The 22,721-nt window shown below is 40.3% G+C and overlaps 1 protein-coding gene across 5 annotated transcripts in view; it reads left to right on the top strand.

Moving 5' to 3' along the window:
• LOC124623191 (F-box/LRR-repeat protein 7-like) overlaps positions 1-22,721 on the top strand; it is an 84,465-nt gene that overhangs the window by 43,069 nt on the left and 18,675 nt on the right. For all 5 annotated transcript variants that reach the window (XM_047149001.1, XM_047148997.1, XM_047149000.1 and 2 more), the window contains exons 5-8: positions 414-709; positions 8,762-8,947; positions 10,404-10,684; positions 12,492-12,771. In XM_047149001.1, coding sequence (XP_047004957.1) covers positions 414-709; positions 8,762-8,947; positions 10,404-10,684; positions 12,492-12,771 — 1,043 coding nt within the window. The remainder of the gene's footprint in view (positions 1-413; positions 710-8,761; positions 8,948-10,403; positions 10,685-12,491; positions 12,772-22,721) is intronic.

Below are 22,721 nucleotides of genomic sequence, written 5' to 3'. Positions count from 1 at the left end.
ATAGAATTTATACTTGTTTGTGTGTCAAATTCACCCTATAATGTAACTTACTAACTTGGAATAACCAAAAATAAATTAGAAAATCAAATACATACTCAAAACTAAGCAAAAAATTAGATCTGCTGCTATAATCTTTAAAACTGAGGGTCAACCTTTCTCTGATATGAAAATGCAGATTATATTCACGTAAGTTAATGTTAATTAAGTCAAAATGAAAAAAATGAATTTCAAGGAGGCAGAGGACAAAACAAGAGGAATTAAAATAATCCCAGCTTGCTTTGTCAGTGAGAAGGTACTTCTTCTCTAGTGTAGTGATTGTAGCTGTTGCTTAATAAATATTTATTGTTGTTGTATAAAACTATTAGAACCTGTCCATTGTGTACCAAATCAGATCTCTGTATACATATTCACAGAGCCATGATGAAGAGTAAAACCTTGCATGGTATCACACTGAATGGCAAGAGACTGTATGTGGCACCCGCTGACAGCTGGCACCAACCATATCAAGCAGCGGATGGTACATTAGTCCTTGATCCATGGCGGGGATCACAAAGTGCTAGTGCTGGTGGTACCAAGAAAGTAGCTCCCATACTGCAGCAAGATACAGATGTAGAAGAGTCTCTGTGTATGGTCAATATCCTCAACGATGACTGTCTTATGCATGTTTTTTCCTATCTGTCATGCTATGAAAGGATTGCAATTGAACGAGGTAATTATTAAATGTTTCGGTGAACTTCTGTATATAAATAGTAAGCTGTTGAATAGTGTGTGCGTGTGTATCATGTGTACCAGTCTTGTCAAGGAAAAGATAATGTGAGAAAGTAATTAGAAAAGTTTTTGTCATTCGAATTTTTTTCTGCTGTCTTTGTGCTGAAGTTTGTATACCTTGCTGTTAGAGAATGTTGTGAATAACTTAGAATTATTCATTCTTTAATCGCCTTGTGTAAGGAATATTATTCTAAAACCTAACATTTTAGCCTTAAGCACTCCTTCCACTTTGGGAGTTACTTGCTGTAAGAGTTACATTCTGTGGAATGGTTTCCTCATTTCCAGGGAAAGGAAGGGAAAGTAAATAACTGTTGAGAAGTGCATTGTTCATGCCACTGGACACTCAGCACAGCACCTTCTAGATCTTCTGTAATTTCCTGAAATCATTTGAGGCAAATATTGGGATAGTTCTGTTGCAAAGGCAAAATTTGATTTCATGCTCTATCCTTTTCCAGTCTAAACTTAAACTTTGTTTCTAATGACCTTCCTTCCTATTGTGTGTGATGATAGTGTATCAGCTGTACAGGCTGATATATTTTCTGAAAATGGTATTTATATCAGCTCTTCCAATTGTTTATTTGGATAAGAAATTTGCTTAATGTCCATAAACAATTATTTTACATTGGCAGCCACTATTGCTCTTCTTAGTAAATTTATTAGATGGATTGCTTCTTTTGATCTCATGATTATCAATCTGACACAATTGTTATGAAGCCTAAAATATTCCAGTATTTATTTTGGTGCCCATCAGTGTCTATCTGTAGAGGAATTACTGTAGTGACATTTTTCAGGATGTTTATAAAAAGTGCTTGTAATTCGGATGGATAATGACAAACCTTTGACCTTTAAATTATTTTGTGTTCTTCTACTCTATCTCAAAAATATCTGTAGAAGATAATGGGACTGACAATGGGGACGGTAAATTAACTGCCAATTGACTGGTTGTGACAAACTATCAGCCAATCACTTTCTGTGGGCTTCGAAACATGTTTGTGCAATGTAAAGAAACAGTGCCCTTCACAACATTATAGCATTGCTGAAGCCTCTAAAGTGTTTCTATTCTTCAAAATGTTTTGCTGTCTGTGTAATCTTAAACACTATCCACAATTAAGTTCCTGTAGGAATTACTCGCAAAACTTGTCTTGTGTTGTTGCACTGAATCACTGTTGTAGGGATAAAGGATGACACAATACAATTTGGATTCAAACGTGTTCACCCACCAATGGCAGACTTAAGACAAAATCCAGAAGGTACAAGATGGGTTGGGAAGGTTGGTTAACCTGCCTGTATGTGAAGACATCCTTCTAGTACGGTAACTTGCTGAGGCTACAGACCTTGTACTACTACCCCCCCCCCCAGGGGGTCCACAAATCTTTTGTGGATACGTGCGTGGCGAGCACGGGACCCCGAGCTAATGTGGCCTTCCTTCCTTTCCGGGCTGCATACCTTCCCTTCCCTTCCCTTCCCTTCCCTTCCCTTCCCTTCCCTTCCCTTTCCTTTCCGCATCCTTCCCCATCCCCCATCTTCGCCCCCTCCCCCCCCCCCCCTCCCGCCATCCCCCCTCACCTCAGCCTCTTTCCTTCCCTTTCTCCCCCTCTAGGAGTATGGTTCGTGCCAACGTCCGGAGTCGGATGCTTGAAACTGTAACAAATTCTTTGCTTTCTCCGCTTGCAAGTCTTCGTCATTCCTTTGTCCTTCTCTTTTCCTTAACTCTTCTCTTTGCCCTTTTCTCCACTGCGGCGTTTGAGACCTCTCTTCTTTCCTTTCCCTTTCTCTTTTTTCCCTCCCTGTGCGTGTCTGAAGGCCGACCCACGCAATTCCATGCGTAGCCAGTGATGGGGTAACGCGTAATTCCCCACGCCGGGTAGACAGGTAGGACACGTACGTACCCCCTGGTAATGGCCAGGCCCAGGGAGGGGTGATTACCCGAGCTGATACCTTCCGAAAGTGCCGATTGGTCCATCCGTCCGTTTGTCGGGAGGTGTGACCTGGGGTGTGAACAATCACCTAAGGCGGGAGTGCCCTCAGAGAGGGCCCCCACAAAGAAGGAGCGCGCCATCGGAGACGCCGGTAATCATGGGGGATACTTTCGCAATGGTTTCCTCATCTTCTACTATGTCAGCTCACAAGTGTAAGTTCAATGAGTCTCAGCCACAGACAGTCCTTCCATTGTTGCCACAGTTTCTTGTTGTTTCTCGGTCTGACGAAGGTCACAACTTCTCCACGGTCAACCCTTTCATTATTCAGAAAGGTGTCGACGCAATTGCAGGTCCTGTAAAGTCGTGTTCCAGATTACGAAATGGCACCTTGTTGTTAGAAACAGTCAGTGCCCTCCAGGCACAAAAATTGGTGTGTACTTCACTGCTACACACCTTCCCTGTCCGGGTAGAACCGCACCGTACTTTAAATTCATCACGTGGGGTCGTTTATACTTGCTCCCTCGACGGATTGTCCGACGAGGAAATTAAACACTACCTGTCTGACCAGGGCGTAACGACAGTTCGTAGTCATGAAAAGGGTTGACACGAACATCATTCCAACCCGTACTGTCTTCTTGACATTTGACAAAGTTCAACTCCCATCGAAAATCAAAGCAGGCTATGAGATAATTTCCGTTCGCCCTTACATCCCAAACCCTATGCGTCGCTATCGGTGTCAGCGGTTCAATCACAACAGCCAGTCCTGTTCGAATCCGGCCAAATGTGTTACATGTGGCAAGGATGCCCATGAGGGTGCTTGTCCACCTCCATCCCCTCGTTGCATCAACTGTATGGGTGACCATGCTGCTTCCTCTCGAAATTGCCCCATTTTTAAAGACGAAAAGCTCATTCAGGAAATTAGAGTGAAGGAAAAGGTGTCTACCTTTGCTGCTCGAAAATTATTCGCCAGTCGACAGCCCACCGTGCCTCAGACAGGAAAATACAGCATTGTCCTTGCCTCTCCTCGGCCAACAAAGGAGGTAGCCACACAGACTTGTGACCTTACCTTTCGTGCCACGGTTGTCAGATCAGCCAGCGCAAAGATCGCCCGTTCAACCTCCCCACTTTCGCCTGCCCACTCTATGGCTCACCCTTCATCGGGTTCTGCTAAATCTTGAGCCCAAAAGTCAGACACCAAGACTTCGAAAAAAGAGCATACTCGTGAAGATTTTTTACGTACCCCAACTTCACAACCATCAGTTCCTCCTTCATCTGAACATCATGTTTCCAAGAAGGCTAGTAAGAAACCCAGTTCATCTCCTTCTCCACCAAGGCGTCTCATCTACAGCACCACCTGGTGGTAATCGCCCTCGGCCGTCTTCTGTGTCGCCGAGGCGCACTGCTGGTGGCCGATCAACTGGCCGATCGCTGGTGCCAGGAGCTGCTCCTGAGCAACCTATGGATCAGGATCTTTTGCCGTTGGCTGAATGCCATTCCATGCTGTCGGTCGCAAGCTCTGAGCAGTCGCTGAGTTGACGGCAACCTTGGTCACATTCCTCCATTTTCTGTTCACCGTATGTCCATTATCCACTGGAATATCTGCGGCCTTCGAGCCAATCGGGATGAATTGTCGATCCTCTTACTATCCTACTCGCCGGTCATCTTCTGTCTTCAGGAAACAAAGCTGCGTCCCCATGACCGCTTTGTTCTCCCCCATTTTCAGTCCGTCCGATTTGATTTCCCCTCTGCTGAAGCACTCCAGCACATGGAGGGCTCATGATTCTTCTCCATGATACTCTCCATTATCACCCAACCCCCTTAAAAACTTCCTTCCAAGCTGTCGCTGTCAGTCTTTACCTTTCTGGATATACCTTTTCTCTTTCTACTGTATACATTCCATCGTCCACACCAATGGCACGAGCTGATCTCCTTCATCTCCTTGGTCAGCTTCCACCCCCCTATTTGCTGGTTGGGGACTTCAATGCCCACCAGCTGTTTGGGGATCTCCACATCCTTGTCCGCGTGGCTCACTATTGCTAGACGTCTTCCACCAAGCGGATCTAGTTTGCCTCAACACTGGGGACCCTACATTTTTGTCTGCCTCCACGACAAATTTCTCTCATTTGGACCTTTCGGTCGGTACTGTTCCGCTAGCTCGGCACTTCGAATGGTTCGCCCTTGATGATACACACTCGAGTGACCACTTTCCATGTGTCCTTAGACTGCAGTCTCAACAGCCATATATTCGCCCGCGACGCTGGAAGTTTGGTCAAGCCGATTGGACACTTTTTTTCGTCTCTAGCGACATTTGATACCGACACTTTCCTAGCGTCTACGATGAGGTCACACATATTACCGACGTTATTCTTACAACTGCGGAACGTTCAATGCCACGCACCTCTGCATTGCCCCGGTGCCCCCTCCTCCCTACTACCACCACCGGGAGTCCGCTTCCGTCAACTGCTCCATTCTCTTTCCTTCCGCTTTCCTAAAACCTTCTTGACAACTTGGTACAGCACCGCCTTGGCTCCATCCCCGGATCTGCCTGCTCCGTGACCTTTGTCAGTTTCCCAAAGATGGTACACCTTCACTTGTTTATCGTCGGGCATTTTCTGCTCTATGTGCACAAATGAAGCCACATTTATTTACACGGATGGCTCGAAAACATCGTTAGGTGTAGGGAGTGCCTATATTGTTGGCGACACCCCAAATAGATTTCAGCTTCCCGACCAGTGTTCAGTTTATACTGCGGAGCTTTCTGTTGTTCTCCAGGCTGTCCAATACATCCGCCGCCATCAGCGGATACAGTATGTCATCTGTTCAGATTCTCTCAGCTCTCTCCTCAGTCTCCAAGCTATCTACCCTGTCCACCCTCTGGTCCACCGGATTCAGGACTGCCTGCGCTTGCTCCATTTGGGGGGAGTCTCTGTGGCGTTCCTCTGGCTCCCAGGACACATTGGTATCTGTGGCAATGAGGCGGCCGATATAGCGGCCTAGGCTGCAGTCTCTTCTTCGGCCAGCTATTCGATCGATTCCCTTCGCCGATCTACGGAGCGTTTTATGTCGTCGTGTTGTTCTTTCATGGCACGCATATTGGTCGACACTTCCCCATAATAAATTGCGGGACGTGAAAGCTCTTCACTGTGCTTGGACCTCTTCCTCCCGAACGAGTCGTTGGAGGAGGTAATTTTAACTAGAATCCGGATAGGGCACTGTCTTTCTAGCCATCGACATCTTTTAAGCGGCGATCCTCCCCCACTCTGTCCCCACTGCTCTCAGCTGTGGATGGTAAGACACCTTTTAATTGAGTGCCCCTATTTCTCAGTTACGCGCCCATCTACAGCTGTCGCCTGAGATATCGTCCATTTTAGCAGATGACATGCGCTCGGCCGATCGCGTTCTCGAGTTTATTAGTGCCAGTGAAATGATGTCAGTCATTTGAAGCTCTTTTTGGGGACAACCAACCCCTTTCTGTAGTGGATTTTTAAGCTTTCCTTCTGCTTTTAGTTTATCCAATTTTTTGAGTTTCGTTCCCATTGCTGCTGCTTTCCAATTTTGTTTTTACCGTTTCCTAAGTCACAGACCGGGCACTAATGACCATAGCAGATTTGCGCCGCTCCCCTCCCCCCCCCCCCCCCCCCCCCACCCGCCCCGCCCCCCCCCCCCCCCCAAAAAAAAAACAAAAAACAACCACCTTGTACTGGCCTTTAGAGTTTACTATCAGCCACAATGTTTCCCATCATAGAGGAGCTGCTGAGTGACCTGTCCTGCACCTTCCCCCCTTTTAAAGGCACTGCGTGATGAGGTGAATGCACTGTCGCCCCGTGAGATGATTTGGGAATAGTGTTTACTTCCAATGGGAAGTTAAGTTGGCGAGTGATTCTTGTCTGTTGGTATAGTGTGTGCTTGGGACGTGGGACAACCTTGACTGAATTATGAAAAGGGACAAATAAGGTGTTAATGTTATTATGGGGCAATATTATGTAAGGTAAATGTATGTTGCAGCTTACTTCCTGTAGTGACAGCAAGTCAATTGTCATAGCATCTCTGCAGTTCGTGCCTTATTTCGATCCTATGAACACCAGTATCAGGGTGGTTTGACAAGTCTGGTAAATTTCCATGAAAGAAAGGAACATTTTTGTTGTGCCTTCAATTTTGGTGAGCTTGATTATTCCAAGGACTGTATAAAGAATTTCAACAATGTACAGTGTAGTTTGTTGACACTGTCTGAATTGGTCATGTCAGCTGTGATTGAAAGTGGAGAAAACAGTTTTTTCTGCTGTTAATAAACATCTTCATTTGAAGGGTTGGACTATCACACAAATCAGAGTTAGATGAAGTTTACATTGCCTCTGCACCATCGTTGAAGAGGATTTACTTTTGGATCAGTGAATTTAAATGTGATAGGACGATTACCAAAGGCAGTGTGTTCTGGCTGTCCAGTTGTCACCGCACAGGATACCGTTGACAAAATTCGTAATATGGTAATGCAAGACCACTAAATAAAATATTGAGAGATTGCTGAGACTGTAGGCATCTCAACCGAGTGAGTGCATAGTATCCTGCACTGTGAATTGGCTATGAATAAGCTGTGTGCGAGGTGGGTGCCACAATTGGTCAGTCAAACAAAAGCGCATTTGGCACAACATTTCAACACAGTGTCCGGCGATGTTTAATCAGAATCTAAAAGACTTGTGCGCTGATGAAACCTGGATCCATCATGATTCTGCAGTCAAAACAATGAAAAGAAGCTGGTGAAAGTGCACCAAAGAAGGCAAAGATCATTTTGTCAGCTGGTAAGGTGATGGCCAATGTGTTTTAGGATTTCCAAGGAATAGTCATCATCTATTACTTGTAAAAAATGAGTCTTAACTGGACTCTGTTTTGCTTCATTGTTGGAATATTTGATACTTGGATTAGCTGAAAAGACCAAGGTTGGCACCTATGAAGTGCTCTTTCCCCAGGATAAAGCACCATCACGGACATAAATTATGATAATGGCGAAAGTGAATGAATTGCGCTTTGAATTGTTTCTCATCCACCCTATGCACCGAACTTCAGCTGAAGTGACTTTTTCCTGCTCCCTAACTTGAGCTTCAATTTGCTGGGAAGAAATTTTCATCAAATGAGGAACTGATAGTAACAGTCAATGAGTATTTTGCAGAGTTTGATGGAACCTACATTTACCATAGAATGAAAAAGCTGGAGTATTGCTGTGGACCAAGTGTATCTCCATCAAAGGAGACTATATTGAAAAGTAAGGAGAGTTGTTTACAAAACTAACATTCTCTCTCTCTCTCTCTCTCTCTCTCTCTCTCTCTCTCTCTCTCTCTCTCGCTCGCTCGCTCGCTCACTTTTTGTCAAACCATCCTCATAATTTTCTAAATTTATAAATCTTTCTTTCATAAGAGTGTTTATCTCACAAGTATTGCCATTTAAGTTCGCCACATTCGCATATTGAGAAAAGTGGTCAGTTTAAAGTAGCTGTATGCCACAGGGTGGCCAGAATGAAACTGTCTTGGATGATATTTATGTATTTTTACGTGAGCAGCTGACTCATTGCAATTTTTAGATACTATTTACAGGCTGTATTGCATGTTGTTTTCTGAAGCAGTTCTATAAAATCCCACCATTGGTTTCTATGCAAGCCACTTAAATTTTCCAGGGGTGTTTTATTTTGGCCTCCCTGTTATTTAACTGGAATACATTCATGTTGACAGTTCCTAAAAAATGGTGGGGCAACAATATAGTCTTACATTAAAGTTAATTGAAAATTTTAAAAATGGCAGGCTGTATGTAGAACTTGTAATAAATGGCAGTAGAAGATGATAATTAAGGGAAATAAGAGATACAGTGTAAGACTTGATAAAAATATAGCCTGAAGTTGATGGACAAGATAAACTGTTAGTAAGTGGCTACTCAGCTTCTCTTAAGTGTTATCTTTCTTAGTTCTCACTGGTCTATTTTATACAACAAGTATTTTATGTGCATAATTGTACCAGTAAATTCTCTGAGAGATGTCTCTTCCTGATTGTTGAACCCTGCAGTGCTTTATAACATTCTTTAATTGTTAGTGTGCAAAAGGTGGCAGTCCATCAGCCAAATGATGTGGAAATCAACTCGTGAACTCTGTGCAAAGAAATTGCGGAATATACATAAGAGTTTGCCAGCCATTATACAGCGCTGTGGTAGCAGTCTAAAGAAACTAGACCTGTCACATGATACACAGACAATAAGCAGAGAGACAGTTGTTTGTGTTGGTAAGTACAAAACTTTAAATGATTCACATACTGCTTTCGTTGTAAGCATTACCAACTTATATGTGGGGTTTCCATGATATGCATAAAGTTAAATTATATACTCATTCCAACAATTCCAGGAAAGATTTTAATAGTGTCATATCTACATATGTTAAATAAAACAAGGTCTGTTTTTAATATGAAACTCATGACAGTAATTTCAATCAGTGTGGTTAGTTGTTGGGTTCTAGAGCAAATAGTAATATCACCATGACAACTAGTTGTGGATAATTGCTATCACAATATCTTTGTGTGTTAAATTAGTATGAGTCTTTTTTTACCCCCTTCTCTTGGCCTCTTGGGGACACTTTCAATGAGGTGTTTGAATATCTGTGGACGAGTGGCTGGCCAGTCTTCTAAAGCCAAAATCAGGGAAGGTCAGTGTGAAGTATACACCCTGATTCGTCCCAGAGGTGTTCCACTGGATTCAGGTTTTTCCTCTGGGCAGCCATACCATTCCAAGAGTGTTACTGTTCACAAACCATTGCCTCCCAGGTGCTGCTTTAACAAAATTTATTGTCGCACTGATCTCATAGTCTTCAAACCGTTCCTCTACTGTGTGCAGTGCAAAGCACTGTAAAATGCATTCTTATCCTTCCACATCTAAGGGATCTCACACTGATCACAAACACCCTCTTATAGTAATACCACCACCTCTCTACTTTGCTGTTGGCACTATGCACAATGGCAGGTAACATTTTCCAGACATAGGGCAAACTCAAACCCTTTCTTTGATTTACCACAGGGTTATTCATCACTCTAGTTGACTCATTCCAGTCGTCCACTGTCCAGTGGTATCGCTCTTTACACCACATAAAAGTGTTATTTGATATGGACTCCAGAAATGTGTATCTTATGAGGAGCTTCTTGTGCATTGTGTCCCATTTGTACAAGCTCCCTACATTCAGCTGGACTGTATGTATATAATGTTTAGCAGGGATTGTTCCTTCATGTTTCCATTCCACTCACATCACCAACAATTGCCTTGGGCACCATTAGAAGGATTGAAATGTCTGATAGATTTGTTATTCAGACAACAGCCAATGACTAGTCAATGTTTAAAGATGCTTATCTCTCCTGGCTGAGCCATTCTGCTGTCTCTGCTTCTGTGCCAACAACACAGCCCTCCCACCTCTTTATACTAGTGAGTCTATCAGGACATCTGCTGACCAGTTCCGCATTGCGTAGGGGTGTCGGGAAATTTTTGATCAGATGATGTATACCCCCCCCCCTCTCTCTCTCTCTCTCTCTCTCTCTCTCTCTCTCTCTCTCTCTCTCTCTCTCTCTCTGTGTGTGTGTGTGTGTGTGTGTGTGTGTGTGTGTGTGTGTGTGTGTGTGTGTGTGTGTGTGTGTGCGCGCCACTGAAGCAATAGGATGTAAAAGTTTTTTGCAAGACCTTATAGACTGACTGTTGCAGGGCGTTATTGTAGGGAGCTGGAAGAACTGCGCATAACACATTCTCGGCTTAATGGTTCTACATTGCGGCCTCTCAATGGACCACAACTACGTGTCCTGGATTTAACAGGCTGCTGTGGAATATCAGATCGGGATTTATCTCACTTATTAGTAAAGTGCCCTGTGTTGGAGAGACTGTCAGTTGCAGGATGGTTCCGTCTCAGTGGCTGGGGTCTGGGACGTGTCAGCAACTCACTCCGCCACCTCACATTAGATGGGTGCACAGGGCTTGATGGCAAACAGGTGTGTGCTAACAAATAATTAAGTTCAAGAATATTAAGTTGGTATACATTCTGAACTTAAATTTTAGGAACACATTGTAAGGGGGGGGGGGGTGAAGCTTGGATGATTGCACAATTAATTTGAATGATTGTTATAACATTCTCTTTAGTTAAAACCTTATAATTCACCTTCCCAGCTGGTATTTGCATTTTTGCTGATATTCCTTGTATGGACATCAGGCTGTGGTCCAAGGCTTAAAATCTCTGCATAATGATTAGTCTTCTCTGTGCTGGAAACATCATCAGAGGCTTTTACTCAGAAAGCAGTTAGTCTTAAATAAGTTCAGCGTGCCAAACTTTTTATATGCATCCACACAATCCTCGGAATTTCATAATTTTCTAAATAATATTTTGATATAAAGTTCACTATGAAAAAAAGAAAGTAGTTTCAGTTTTTGATGTATAAGTACTTCAAAAGCACTATGGAACTACATACCTTAAAGTCTACAGAAAGCCAGTTAACACGTATAAATACCTTCACAGAACATTCAATCACAAGGATGAGCTAGATCATTTAAGAACTTCCATCAGAAGAATTACCTGCTCTTATGGAGGTAAGCAGGACACTACACTCCAAAAAGTAAGACATTCTGATCAGAAAGAACCAGCTAAACGGGAAATTTTCCATTTGTAAAAACTGTCACATATCAGCAGCGTACCGAGAAAACCTGGTATTGATACAGTGTTTAAACCAACTAGAAAGGTGCGTGAATATTTGAACACAGCAGATGATCTATGTGCACTGGTTGCCACTGCAGGAGTATATAAAATACCTCACATTTGGCAAGTGCACTTACAAAGTACAAAAAGAAGCATTATCGCGCAGCTTATAGAAACGAGCAATTGTTGCCTGGGCAAAATGAATAAATCAGCTGTAGCAGATGAGGCACTGGGACTAGGGAATCGCCAAATTTTCCTTTGACACTGTCATTTTATTAAAAACTAATCATTACTTTGCTAGGTTGTACAGGGGCCGTAGAACTTCAAAAACACAACTACTTTAACAGAAGAAGAGGTGGTCTGAAATTACACAAGTTGTGGTCCTTAGTGCTAAACAAAACAAGCACTGCCAATTTTTCTGCACACAAGCTCCAAAACGCACACTGATGTGACTGCGATCTTAGGTAGCAGTCTGTCAGGAACCTACATGGTGTATATAAGTATAAACAATTTGGCTTGCTGAGCTTGTTTAAGACTCTAATTGCTTTTTGAGTTGTTACAGGTTCAAATGCTTCCAGCATTGAAAGATGGAACTTTAGGCAGATAATTATACCTGGGACCAAGGCCTTGTGACTGTAAAGTAAATATAAGAAATTTAAGTAAAACATTTTTGCTGCTGCCTTCAAGCCTATTCAGTAAAATTTTTTGTTTGTTCGATCTGTGTGATTAGAATCTTGATTTAATGAGGGGATTCTGTCTAAATTTGCTACATGTTCATGTATTTTGCTTAATTTGTACTTCGCAGTTTAATTCATGTTTAATACTATAGACATAGTTTAGCTTCCTAATGTACAGTGCAGCTTTTCTCCATTTCACCCTTATTTCAATCTGTTGCATCCCCCGTGACATTTAAGAATCTTGGTAACCAATGTGCCCTGTAAATATTGTACAGGCTCAGCTTGTAGACATTGTTTCGCCAAAATGGATTTATTAAAGTAATGAATTTTGTTAGTCTTTGCTTTGAGTAAATTATTTAACATACTGACAGCAATAACAAATTGCACATGCCATAGATAGCTAAGGTAATTAACAATTGATATATCTTCCAGGTTGCACGTGCGGTTAAAACTGTAACAAAGCTGGATTTGAGTGCAAATTGCAGCTTGGGTGATATAGATGTTAAACACATACTGGATAGTGCCAAAAATTTGGAAGAGCTTACAATGGCACAATTATTTCCTCTTCTTAATGGGAGGGCATTCTCTGCCATTGCTGCCAAGGGCGAGCAGCTTACACTTCTAGATCTAAAATTTAATGCATCTTTAACTGATGAGCTGTTAATTTCTATTGTAAATAGTTGTATCAATATGAAAGAATTGAATGTAGAAGGTAAGCGACATTTTACAGTATTAATACATAATTATAATTCTATATTATCTTCTTAATCAGATAGTTACTTCTGCTGTGGTTAAATTAGTAATGAATCTCAAATTGAAATTTATGGTGCGTACAACTATAGGCTTGCAAAAATTGAACCGTTACATAAATTATTGGGTGACTGTTATTGTTTTCGGAAACAGACAGACTTGTCTGTAATGGCTTGGAAATATGCTCATGGACTAAATTTAGCTTCATTATGAACAGCCAGTGCAGTCTCTTCCAGTTCCCAAGTAACAATAATCCTTAAATATTTGATCTGTGCCGTGTCTGGCAGAAATGCATGCCAGTGATGTAGAAGTATGTTGTGCTGTAAAAAGTTATTCTCAATAGTACACCATGCTGTAGAGCTGGTCAGATGCATACTGTACATTATGAAATGCTAAAGTGTGTGCGCGCACGCACATCTTGTTTTATGAAATACTGATTTTTGTCAACCCACTTCATGATGGAACTTCCATGTTAGTTATTAACAAATAGGTCTGATTTCACACACTTATAAGCAGTCCATTGTTACACTGCAAACGAAATTAATTTAAATGAATCTTAAGCACGTGCAGTTCACATGGTAGTGAAATTGATGTGGAAAGTGTAAAACCAGTGTGACAGGATTTTAAGTCTGAGGTTTTGAATTCATATATTCTAAAATTTTCTTTAAATTAATAGGGAGAAGCAGTTTAAGAAATGGAACTCTAGTAAACTGTGTCACTGCAGTGTTGTTCTCCTGATTAGTAATTAATTTTAGATGTATCCTTTCAGAAGAATAAATATACAATTTAATTCGAGGAGGAGAAAGAGAAGGAATTCTTTATATTAGCTGCATCAGGACTGTGTGCAAAACCAGTGGTGACATGTGAAAATGTGTGCCGGACCAAGGATCTTGTGCTTACTAGGCAGTTGTGTTAACCATTGCCCCACCCAGGACAGTGTAATAACTGCGTGAACTATCTTGGCACTCTCACAACCGACCCACAGTGTGTCACCTGTCTGCAGTCTTTGTCCATTTCCTTCTTCTTCTCCCCCCCCCCCCCCCCCCCCCCTCCGTTCAATTTGATATGAACTCCCTTATTATCACGTTACTTGTATGTTTGTATTGTAGCCATCAGTAATTGTACTGCTACATACAAGCCAGTCAGTTAAAATCGTACCGTAGGCAACATCAATCAAAGCAGTTGAAGTACAACCCCCACTTTCACATTCCTAGAATTAATGCTTTCCCACCATTTGACATTTTTTATTGCTCTTTTCAAATTGCGTATGTTAACAATGTTAATTTGCACCCATTTTTACGTTAACATATCAGTAATTTCCCCATGATATACATTTTATGAAACAATGTTTGTGGAGGAAAACTGGCATGATTGGCACAAAATGATCGAGGCACTGTTAGCCTTAAAGTAGTGTGTGCAAATGCTTCAGTGTTAACTTTCTGGACACAAAGGCACTCTACTCAGCAGTTATGAATCGGTAAAAGTCAGAACAATTCGCGATTTGTATCCTGTCTGCCACTGCCAACCTAAACTCAGCCGCAGTGGCTGAGGGGAGTAACTGTTCCAATAGAAGTGGGAAGAAAGTATGGACTTCAGAGGAACATTAATTTGTTTCGTGTTGATAGCAATTTTCTTTCAGTACTGTGTGCTATAATAAATAGGATCCTTATATTATTGTAGCAACGTTGTTTTGGCATTATTACGGTATATTAATAATTTTTACTTATGGACCGTCTGGCAGCAACTGAATAAAGCACAATTTTAGTGCCATACGCGTTTCGCCTTTATTTTCTGCAAGGCATCATCAGTGGCCTGGAATATGTACATATGTCAGCTATTTTATTTACATTTTTGTCATTGTGCCTATAGGTTATAAACAGTTCTGGTGGTTGGTATTTCCTATTAAGTAGTAATGGTTTGAACTGTACTTACAGGTTGCGTGAACAATTTCCTACATATTACGCTCCTGTTGCATTTTTTTTGTTGTTCTACTTCTTATGAACGCCGATTTGAGGTTTTGTTTCCCCATTCCACAACACTATGCACTGAACGCTTGTTTTAAAGCAATGTTGTGGTTTCTGTTGCCAACTGTCAAATGTTTTTGCCAAAGATCGAATGTTATTGCCAAACTTATGAGTGTAACTATTGAAGTATCTGTGGTCTGTTCGTGTATGCATTTGTGTGTGTGTGTGTGTGTGTGTGTGTGTGTGTGTGTGTGCGTGTGTGTGGGAGGGGGGGAAGAGTTTTCTTTTTTTATTATTTTTTGTTTTGTGTTATCATTTCCTTTACTAAGTGTAGTAGGGAGCCTGTGCCGATGTGTGTGTGTTCATTTATCACATGTTTGTTTTCTGCTATGGCTTTCTGGATGTGGAAGTTTTCTTGCATTTGTATAAGATGTTTGTCATGGTTGCTTGTCCTCATTATTTTCATTTCTTGTTCCATGTTTGTAGGATGATGGTTGTAGTGTTTTAAATGCTCTGCAGATGTGGAATGGTTTGTTTCATACTTCCAACATCTGATATGTTCTTTGTATCTTGTTTGAAAATTCCTGCATGTCATGCCTATGTATACTGCATCACAACTTTGACATTCAAGTTTATATATTCCTGATTGTTGGAATTTGTCTCTCTTGGTAGCTGGCTGGCTTAGGTGTGATTGAAGGGTTTGCCCAGGCTTATATGCTATTTTGAAGCCCTGTCTCTTTAGGACGTTTGCAGCTGTGTGTTAGTTTGTGTGTGTAGGTCATGGTGTACCATCTGGTCCTTTTCTGTGTGGTGTTGTCATTGTGTGTGTTTGTTGAGTGTGTTTGTAAGTTTTCAGCTTGTGAGTTCTTTTGTATTTTCGAACTGTTGTGTTTGTTTTTTGTGTTTTTATATTTTGTGTGTCATACCCGTTGTTCCCAGCTATTTGTATGATTGTACTCATTTCTTGTTCATAGTTTCTCTTGCTGAGTGAGATTCTGTTTAATCTATGTAACATGTGTCTTAGTGCTGCAAGTTTCTGGCTGTGGGGGTGGTTGGATGTGGAATGTATTATTGTGTCTGTGGCTGTTTGTTTTCTAAAGATGTTAAATGTATGTTTACCGTTTTCTTTTTTAATTGTGATGTCAAGAAGATTTATTTGATTTTCTTTTTCAAGTGTGAATTTTGTGTTCTGATGAGCTTTGTTTATTTCTGAATGGAGTTCATCTATTTTTTCACTTGGCTCATCTACCAGACAAATAATGTCATCCACGTATCTGTACCAATATATGATTTTGAAACTTTCATTTGTGGTTGTTGTTGTTGTTGTTGTTGTGGTCTTCAGTCCTGAGACTGGTTTGATGCAGCTCTCCATGCTACTCTATCCTGTGCAAGCTTCATCTCCCAGTACCTACTGCAACCTACATCCTTCTGAATCAGCTTAGTGTATTTATCTCTTGGTCTCCCTCTACGATTTTTACCCTCCACGCTGCCCTCCAATGCTAAATTTGTGATCCCTTGATGCCTTAAAACATGTCCTACCAACTGATCCCTTCTCCTAGTCAAGTTGTGCCACAAACTTACCTTCTCACCAATCCTATTCAACACCTCCTCATTAGTTACGTGATCTACCCACCTTATCTTCAGCATTCTTCTGTAGCACCACATTTCGAAAGCTTCTATTCTCTTCTTGTCCAAACTGGTTATCGTCCATGTTTCACTTCCATACATGGCTGCACTCCATACAAATACTTTCAGAAACGACTTCCTGACACTTAAATCTATACTCGATGTTAACAAATTTCTCTTATTCAGAAACGCTTTCCTTGCCATTGCCAGTCTACATTATATCCTCTCTACTTCGACCATCATCGGTTATTTTACTCCCTAAATAGCAAAACTCCTTTACTATTTTAAGTGTCTCATTTCCTAATCTAATTCCCTCAGCATCACCCGACTTAATTTGACTACATTCCATTATCCTCGTTTTGCTTTTGTTGATGTTCATCTTATATCCTCCTCTCAAGACACTGTCCATTCCGTCCAACTGCTCTTCCAAGTCCTTTGCTGTGTCTGACAGAATTACAATGTCATCGGCGAACCTCAAAGTTTTTATTTCTTCTCCATGAATTTTAATACCTACTCCGAATTTTTCTTTTGTTTCCTTTACTGCTTGCTCAATATACAGATTGAATAACATCGGGGGAAAGGCTACAACCCTGTCTCACTCCTTTCCCAACCACTGCTTCCCTTTCATGCCCCTCGACTCTTATAACTGCCATCTGGTTTCTGTACAAATTGTAAATAGCCTTTCGCTCCATGTATTTTACCCCTGCCACCTTCAGAATTTGAGAGAGAGTATTCCAGTTAACGTTGTCAAAAGCTTTCTCTAAGTCTACAAATGCTAGAAACGTAGGTTTGCCTTTTCTTAATCTTTCTTCTAAGATAAGTCGTAAGGTCAGTTTGTGGTTATCTTATCAAATATCTGATTTTCTAGGTGACTGATGAAAATGTTTGCTAGTGTTCCTGATATTGGGGATCCCATGGGCAGTCCATCAGTTTGTAGATAATATTCTTTCTCAAACTGAAAGTAGTTTTGTTCAGTTGTCAGTCTGAGCATTTCTGTTATTTCTTTTATTGCATCTGTGGTAAGGTTGCTGTGGGATGAGAGATTTTGTTCTATGATTTCTATTGTTTCTGTGATAGGGATGGAGGTATACATATTTTCTATATCGAATGAAATCAGTGATGCTGTGTGTGGTACCTGTATGTTCTGTATGTTTTCTATTAGGTTTCCTGTGTTTATCACTGTTCTGTTGTTTTCTACTTTATAGTGTTTTGTAACTAACTTTTGGAGGTGTTTGGCTATGTGGTATGTTGGGGCTTTCTTGAAGTTGATAACAGCTGTCATTGGCATTCCGTTTTTATGTACTTTCGGTTGACTGCGGAGTGTCGGTGCTTGTGGGTTTTTCTGTGTTAAGTAGTATTTCTGTTTGTCTGTGAGTGTGTGTTCAATGTTTTTCAGCGTTTGTTTCACATTTGCCTGGAATCGTGTAGTTGGATCTGACTTAAGTTTTTGTATGGCGTTGGTGTTTATGTATTCCTTGGTTTTTGTGATGTATTGCTCTTTATCCATGAGTACTGTTAAATTTCCCTTGTCTGCTCTTGTTATTAATACGTTATTGTCTGTTAACTTTTGTTTTAACCTTTTCATAGTAGCTGATTCTGTTTGGTTGTTCTTATTGTGTGTCTGCTGTGTTTGTTTTATTATTCCTTTTATTTCCTCTTTTACTAGTTCTCTTGACAGTCCTATGTTTATTTCACAATTATTTTGTTGTTCTTCACGTGTAAGGATGTGTTCGGTTTCTACTATGAAATGTTCTATGTATTGATTGTTCACTTTGCTATTGGTGCAGTGTTTCAAACTCTTTTTCCAAGGGCATGTTTTCATTTTCGTGTAGTTCTGTCTCTGTTAGGTTAACTAAGCGTCCATAAGTAAGACGGTCCATAAGTAAAAATTATTAATATACTGTAATATTACTCGCAACTGAGGAAGACAGGACTATAAAAGTTGTTTTGGCATTAACTTCTCCCTGTGATAATGATCATATGCAGAGGACATCCACTTCCCCACATTTGTAACTTGATCATATACGGTAATTTCCTTTATAGTTTGTATAGCTCTGTACATAGTGTCATTTGCTAGCTAAGATTGACAACGCTGATAAGCCTCTTCCTAAAACCAAAGTGAGTCAATTTCAATCGACAAGGCTACTCTAGACAACTGGCTTGCCAAGGGTTTGTGTGTAATGTTTGTAATTTTGTTTTAAGTGATTGAAATGTCATTAGTTCTTTCTTTCATGTTGTTTTCTGTCACAATTTTAATACTGAAAAAGCCAGTATTGCCAAAAGAGACAGAAAAACTTGTTCTGTGGAATAAAAGGTAAAAACTCCGGGAAAAGTTGCTCACCATGGAACACGGGTTGCATTGGCACAGAGTATAGGAATACCTGTGTCTACACTGAACACTTGTCATGAAAAAGAGAGAGAGAACCTATTTTGGAAAGTGCAAGCAACAGTGTGCCAAATTCCAAAAAATGAAATATGCCAGTTATTCAGAATGTGTGGAGCTAGAAGAAATTAAGAACAAATGGTTTCAGCCAGCACGTGCATCGAACATCCCAGTAAACTGATGTGCGACAGAGTGCTGAAAATTCAGTGTTCTTGGATTCGAGAACTTTATAGTATCAAGAGGGTGGTTTTAAGAAGCAGTACAGTGTAGTGTATAAAACTGAATGTGGTGAAGAAAACGATGTAGATACAAAATCTGTTCACAGAATGGCAGTGGTAGGTTACAGGAACTTATGAAACAATATAAACTGAAGGATATATTCAGCATTGATGAAACGGCTCTCTCTTTCAGCATACTGTCAAACAAAACACTTGCCTTCAAAGGCAAAAATTGCCATGTAGTTAAATACGGTAAAGTTTGTGTGACAGTAATGTTAGGCACAAACTCGGATGGTTCCAAAAAACTTTAAAACTGTTCTTGATTGGCAAATCGAAAAAAAAAACACCTTGTTTTAAAAATATAAAAACATTGCCAACAAACTACAATGCCAGCAATGAAGGGCGGATGATGTCAGAATTATTCGTGAAGCAGTTACATTGCGTTGATGCAAGACTCCCAACAGAATAATTCTCTCATTAGTGGATTGTTAAACTGCACATCCCAAAAATATAAGTTTATGTAACGTGCAATCAGTTTGACACCAAACTGCACAAATTAAACTTTGGATTTGGGTATTATCCCAGTCTTAAAAACATCCTACAGGAAGGAGATTGTGCAGAAAGCATTAACTTTGATAGAGGCCAGGGAAGATGGACGTGGATTGCACACCAGTACGAAGTGCTAATGACGTCGCTGAGAACCTGCTTGCTTCATTATGGGAAAAGTGGCAGCATCTGGTTCAAGATTTCATACACACAGACTTTCACACACAAGAAAGTGCAGACAGTGACAGTAAGATTCCCTCAATTGGAGTTGTAAATGCAGCAGTGAAAAATAATTTCAGCTGCAGATGTTGATGGCAAAGTTTTCAGTTGTGTTTATGAACTGGAAAACCACATAAAAAATTAATCAACCCACAGTTCTGGATTTTTTGCTAAAAAGTAGTAACTACTGAACCCATTTGTTCACATCGCATATAGACCATCCAAATTAAATGTCAGTATAATAAAAACAGTGGTTTATTAATATTTTATGAATGTGTGCTTAAAATGCTTGTCGTACTGTATCCTTCCCTGTAATCTTGGCTGTGGATACAGCATAACCTCAGTCTGTTGATTTGAAGGTGAAAATTTGGCTGCAAGCTGACGAAGCTGGTGAATGTCAAATGAAGGCTGCAGTGATTGACTGATCTGTAGTGTAGTGCCATGTTTAATGCACTCCAAAATGTTTCACATACATGTATTCACATACTCTAAAACTGTTAGATAAGTGGCTGATACTGTGTACATCTGCTGACTTCACTTTTGCAGGAAAGTTAGAGAAATGTAAAAATGGAGTGTATACTTGATCTGCACTTTTCATTTGCTTAAAGTATAAATACTGAAACTGCCAATTACATCCCCTTAGCTTTGCAGGCACGTCAATCAACACGGTGGCTGCTTGGTTAGGGTTTTTTTAGTGTGACTTGTTGTGCTAAAGTGTCACTAAATGTTGTCAGCTGCTAAACATGGCACTAAATTCAGATAATCTTTATTAAATAATAAACAATCCCTGATGAGTATTTTGTTATGTTAGTGGCATATATCATACATAACTACAAAAATGAAAGGGGCCCCCCTGTACATAATCTGTAAAACTTAGTCATTTCCTACATTTTACACCCCCCCCCCCCCCCTCCCAAATCCATTGAAAAGTACTGTCTTTACTCTGTTACCACAATATGCACTGACATCTGAAGCATTAGGACACACAGAATAGACATTGTACAGTTTAAATGACTGTAAAGAAGACACACACCACTGTTCTAACCTGTGAACTTTTTCAAATTATATTGCAAAAAATAATAGGTTCTTTTATTTATGAAAAATCCTTTAATGAATGAAATTACATGTAGACATATAAAGACAGCTTTTAAAGTTTAGATTAATGAGTTGCAAAATTTTGAAAATCAACAATAAAATCCAGAGAACACTTGTGCACTGGATTTTCACCAAAAATCCTGAAACTGGAAGTCATTTTCTACTTTCTGTGTAGCTATGAAGTCTAATCTTGTATTTCACAAAGATTTCCTGTGAATACAAGTCTTGAAAGAGCTGATTGGGGCACAGTGGCTGTATTACGTACCTCTGGTAAACACTCGTTGTTTAACTGATGAATTGTCACTTTTTCTTGAAGAAAATCACCTTCATCTTTACTGCTGCTAAATTCAGTGTCGGACAAAGGATCACTGTAGTAATACTTTTTTTAAGCATTGTCTAAACGGCATTGTAGCAGAGCATCTAAAAACGTGTGTTTCGTTGTAGAGTATGCAAAGCTGCACCAGGTAAAGACGATATCTAGTGGCAACCTCCTCAACCAGAAATTGACACCCAGGCTACAAATGTGGTACCAGAAGTTTCTCTGAAGATATAAAAACAAGATAACTCGTGGTTTTATGTTAAGGAGTTGGAAGAATCATGTATGTGAACAGTACTTTGGATTCTGCTCCCTTGTTCGTGTCCTGCAGCTCTCTTACTATTGTCCAGGGGTATGCATTTGTATGCAGGGACTTTCATCATTGCAATAAGTTATCTTGGTTTTAGAGGCTTTATTATACGTGACCCAATAGCTGCATGTAACTATCATTGTGTGTAGCCTTTATGAAACAACTAATTAAAACTTGAAATAATTTCCATTTTTGTCCCATTGATCTCAATGAAGTTGCCTTCATAGAAACTTATTTAGGCACATGATTGAAGATGAGAATGTGCAGTAAACTGACATTTGCAATTATATGGCAAATTTAACACCCTAGTATTGTAAAAAATCTCTTATTGGAAAAATCCATTGTAAACTCAAAACCATTTTCCCCGAGCTTTTTTACTTCTCCATTTACTTTCATTAGCTTCCCAAGCAAACTCAAAATTATGCCATCACAGAAAACTTATAACATGACTTATTAAACATATAAAAAGTGTGCTGTTTTTTATATTAGAGTTTAAAAAATAAAATGCTGTGTTCCAAGTGAGGTAAGTAGAATGGGGATTTTAGTGCCCTTTGTGGCCATTTGAATTTCAAAAATATTCCTGAGTTAGTGCACTGTTGGATTTGTAGGACCTGTTATTGTTTTTAGAGCCTTACTCTCAAACTTACATATGAATGTTAAATTACCTCTAGGTAGTACGCACAAGTGCCATTTGGAAACTCATTCTTTGTCTAAAATACTATAATAGTCAGCTAAGGGTGGCCTTGCAGTCTTGTGTTGATATTCTAGCTTATCCTTTGATTTCCACTTCTCTTTGCAAGGGACTCAGGTTTCATCATGTAAAAAGTTCGGTAAGCAACTCCCCCTACAGAAACACACGCATGTGCATGCACATGTACCTTGATAAAAAAAACCACACCTCAGAATCACAATCCCTACATTGTATGTGAAGTTATTTTTGAGAGGCATACAAAAAATTTCGTTTTAGACAGCCTTCAGATATACCTGTGCAGTAACTCTTAAAAATGGCATATACTTAAATGTCAAATATCCAGTGAACAGCACACATTTAGAACTTTCCTGTGAGAAGTATTGTTGCATAAATGAAAGCAATAATTTGGCATGTGCGCTCTATATATAATAGAATGAATAAGGCTGCGATCCCTTTCATTGCAATATCTCCTATCACCTTCCCACCCCACTCTCACTTGCTTTTCTCCTTGACATGCAAATTTTGGGGTCAACAGAAGCGTCCG

This window comes from Schistocerca americana, chromosome 7, assembly GCF_021461395.2.
Source record: "Schistocerca americana isolate TAMUIC-IGC-003095 chromosome 7, iqSchAmer2.1, whole genome shotgun sequence".
Classification (NCBI taxonomy): Eukaryota; Metazoa; Arthropoda; class Insecta; order Orthoptera; family Acrididae; genus Schistocerca; species Schistocerca americana.
Note: the sequence above shows the minus strand (reverse complement) of the source record. Positions and strands in the feature narration are given on the sequence as shown.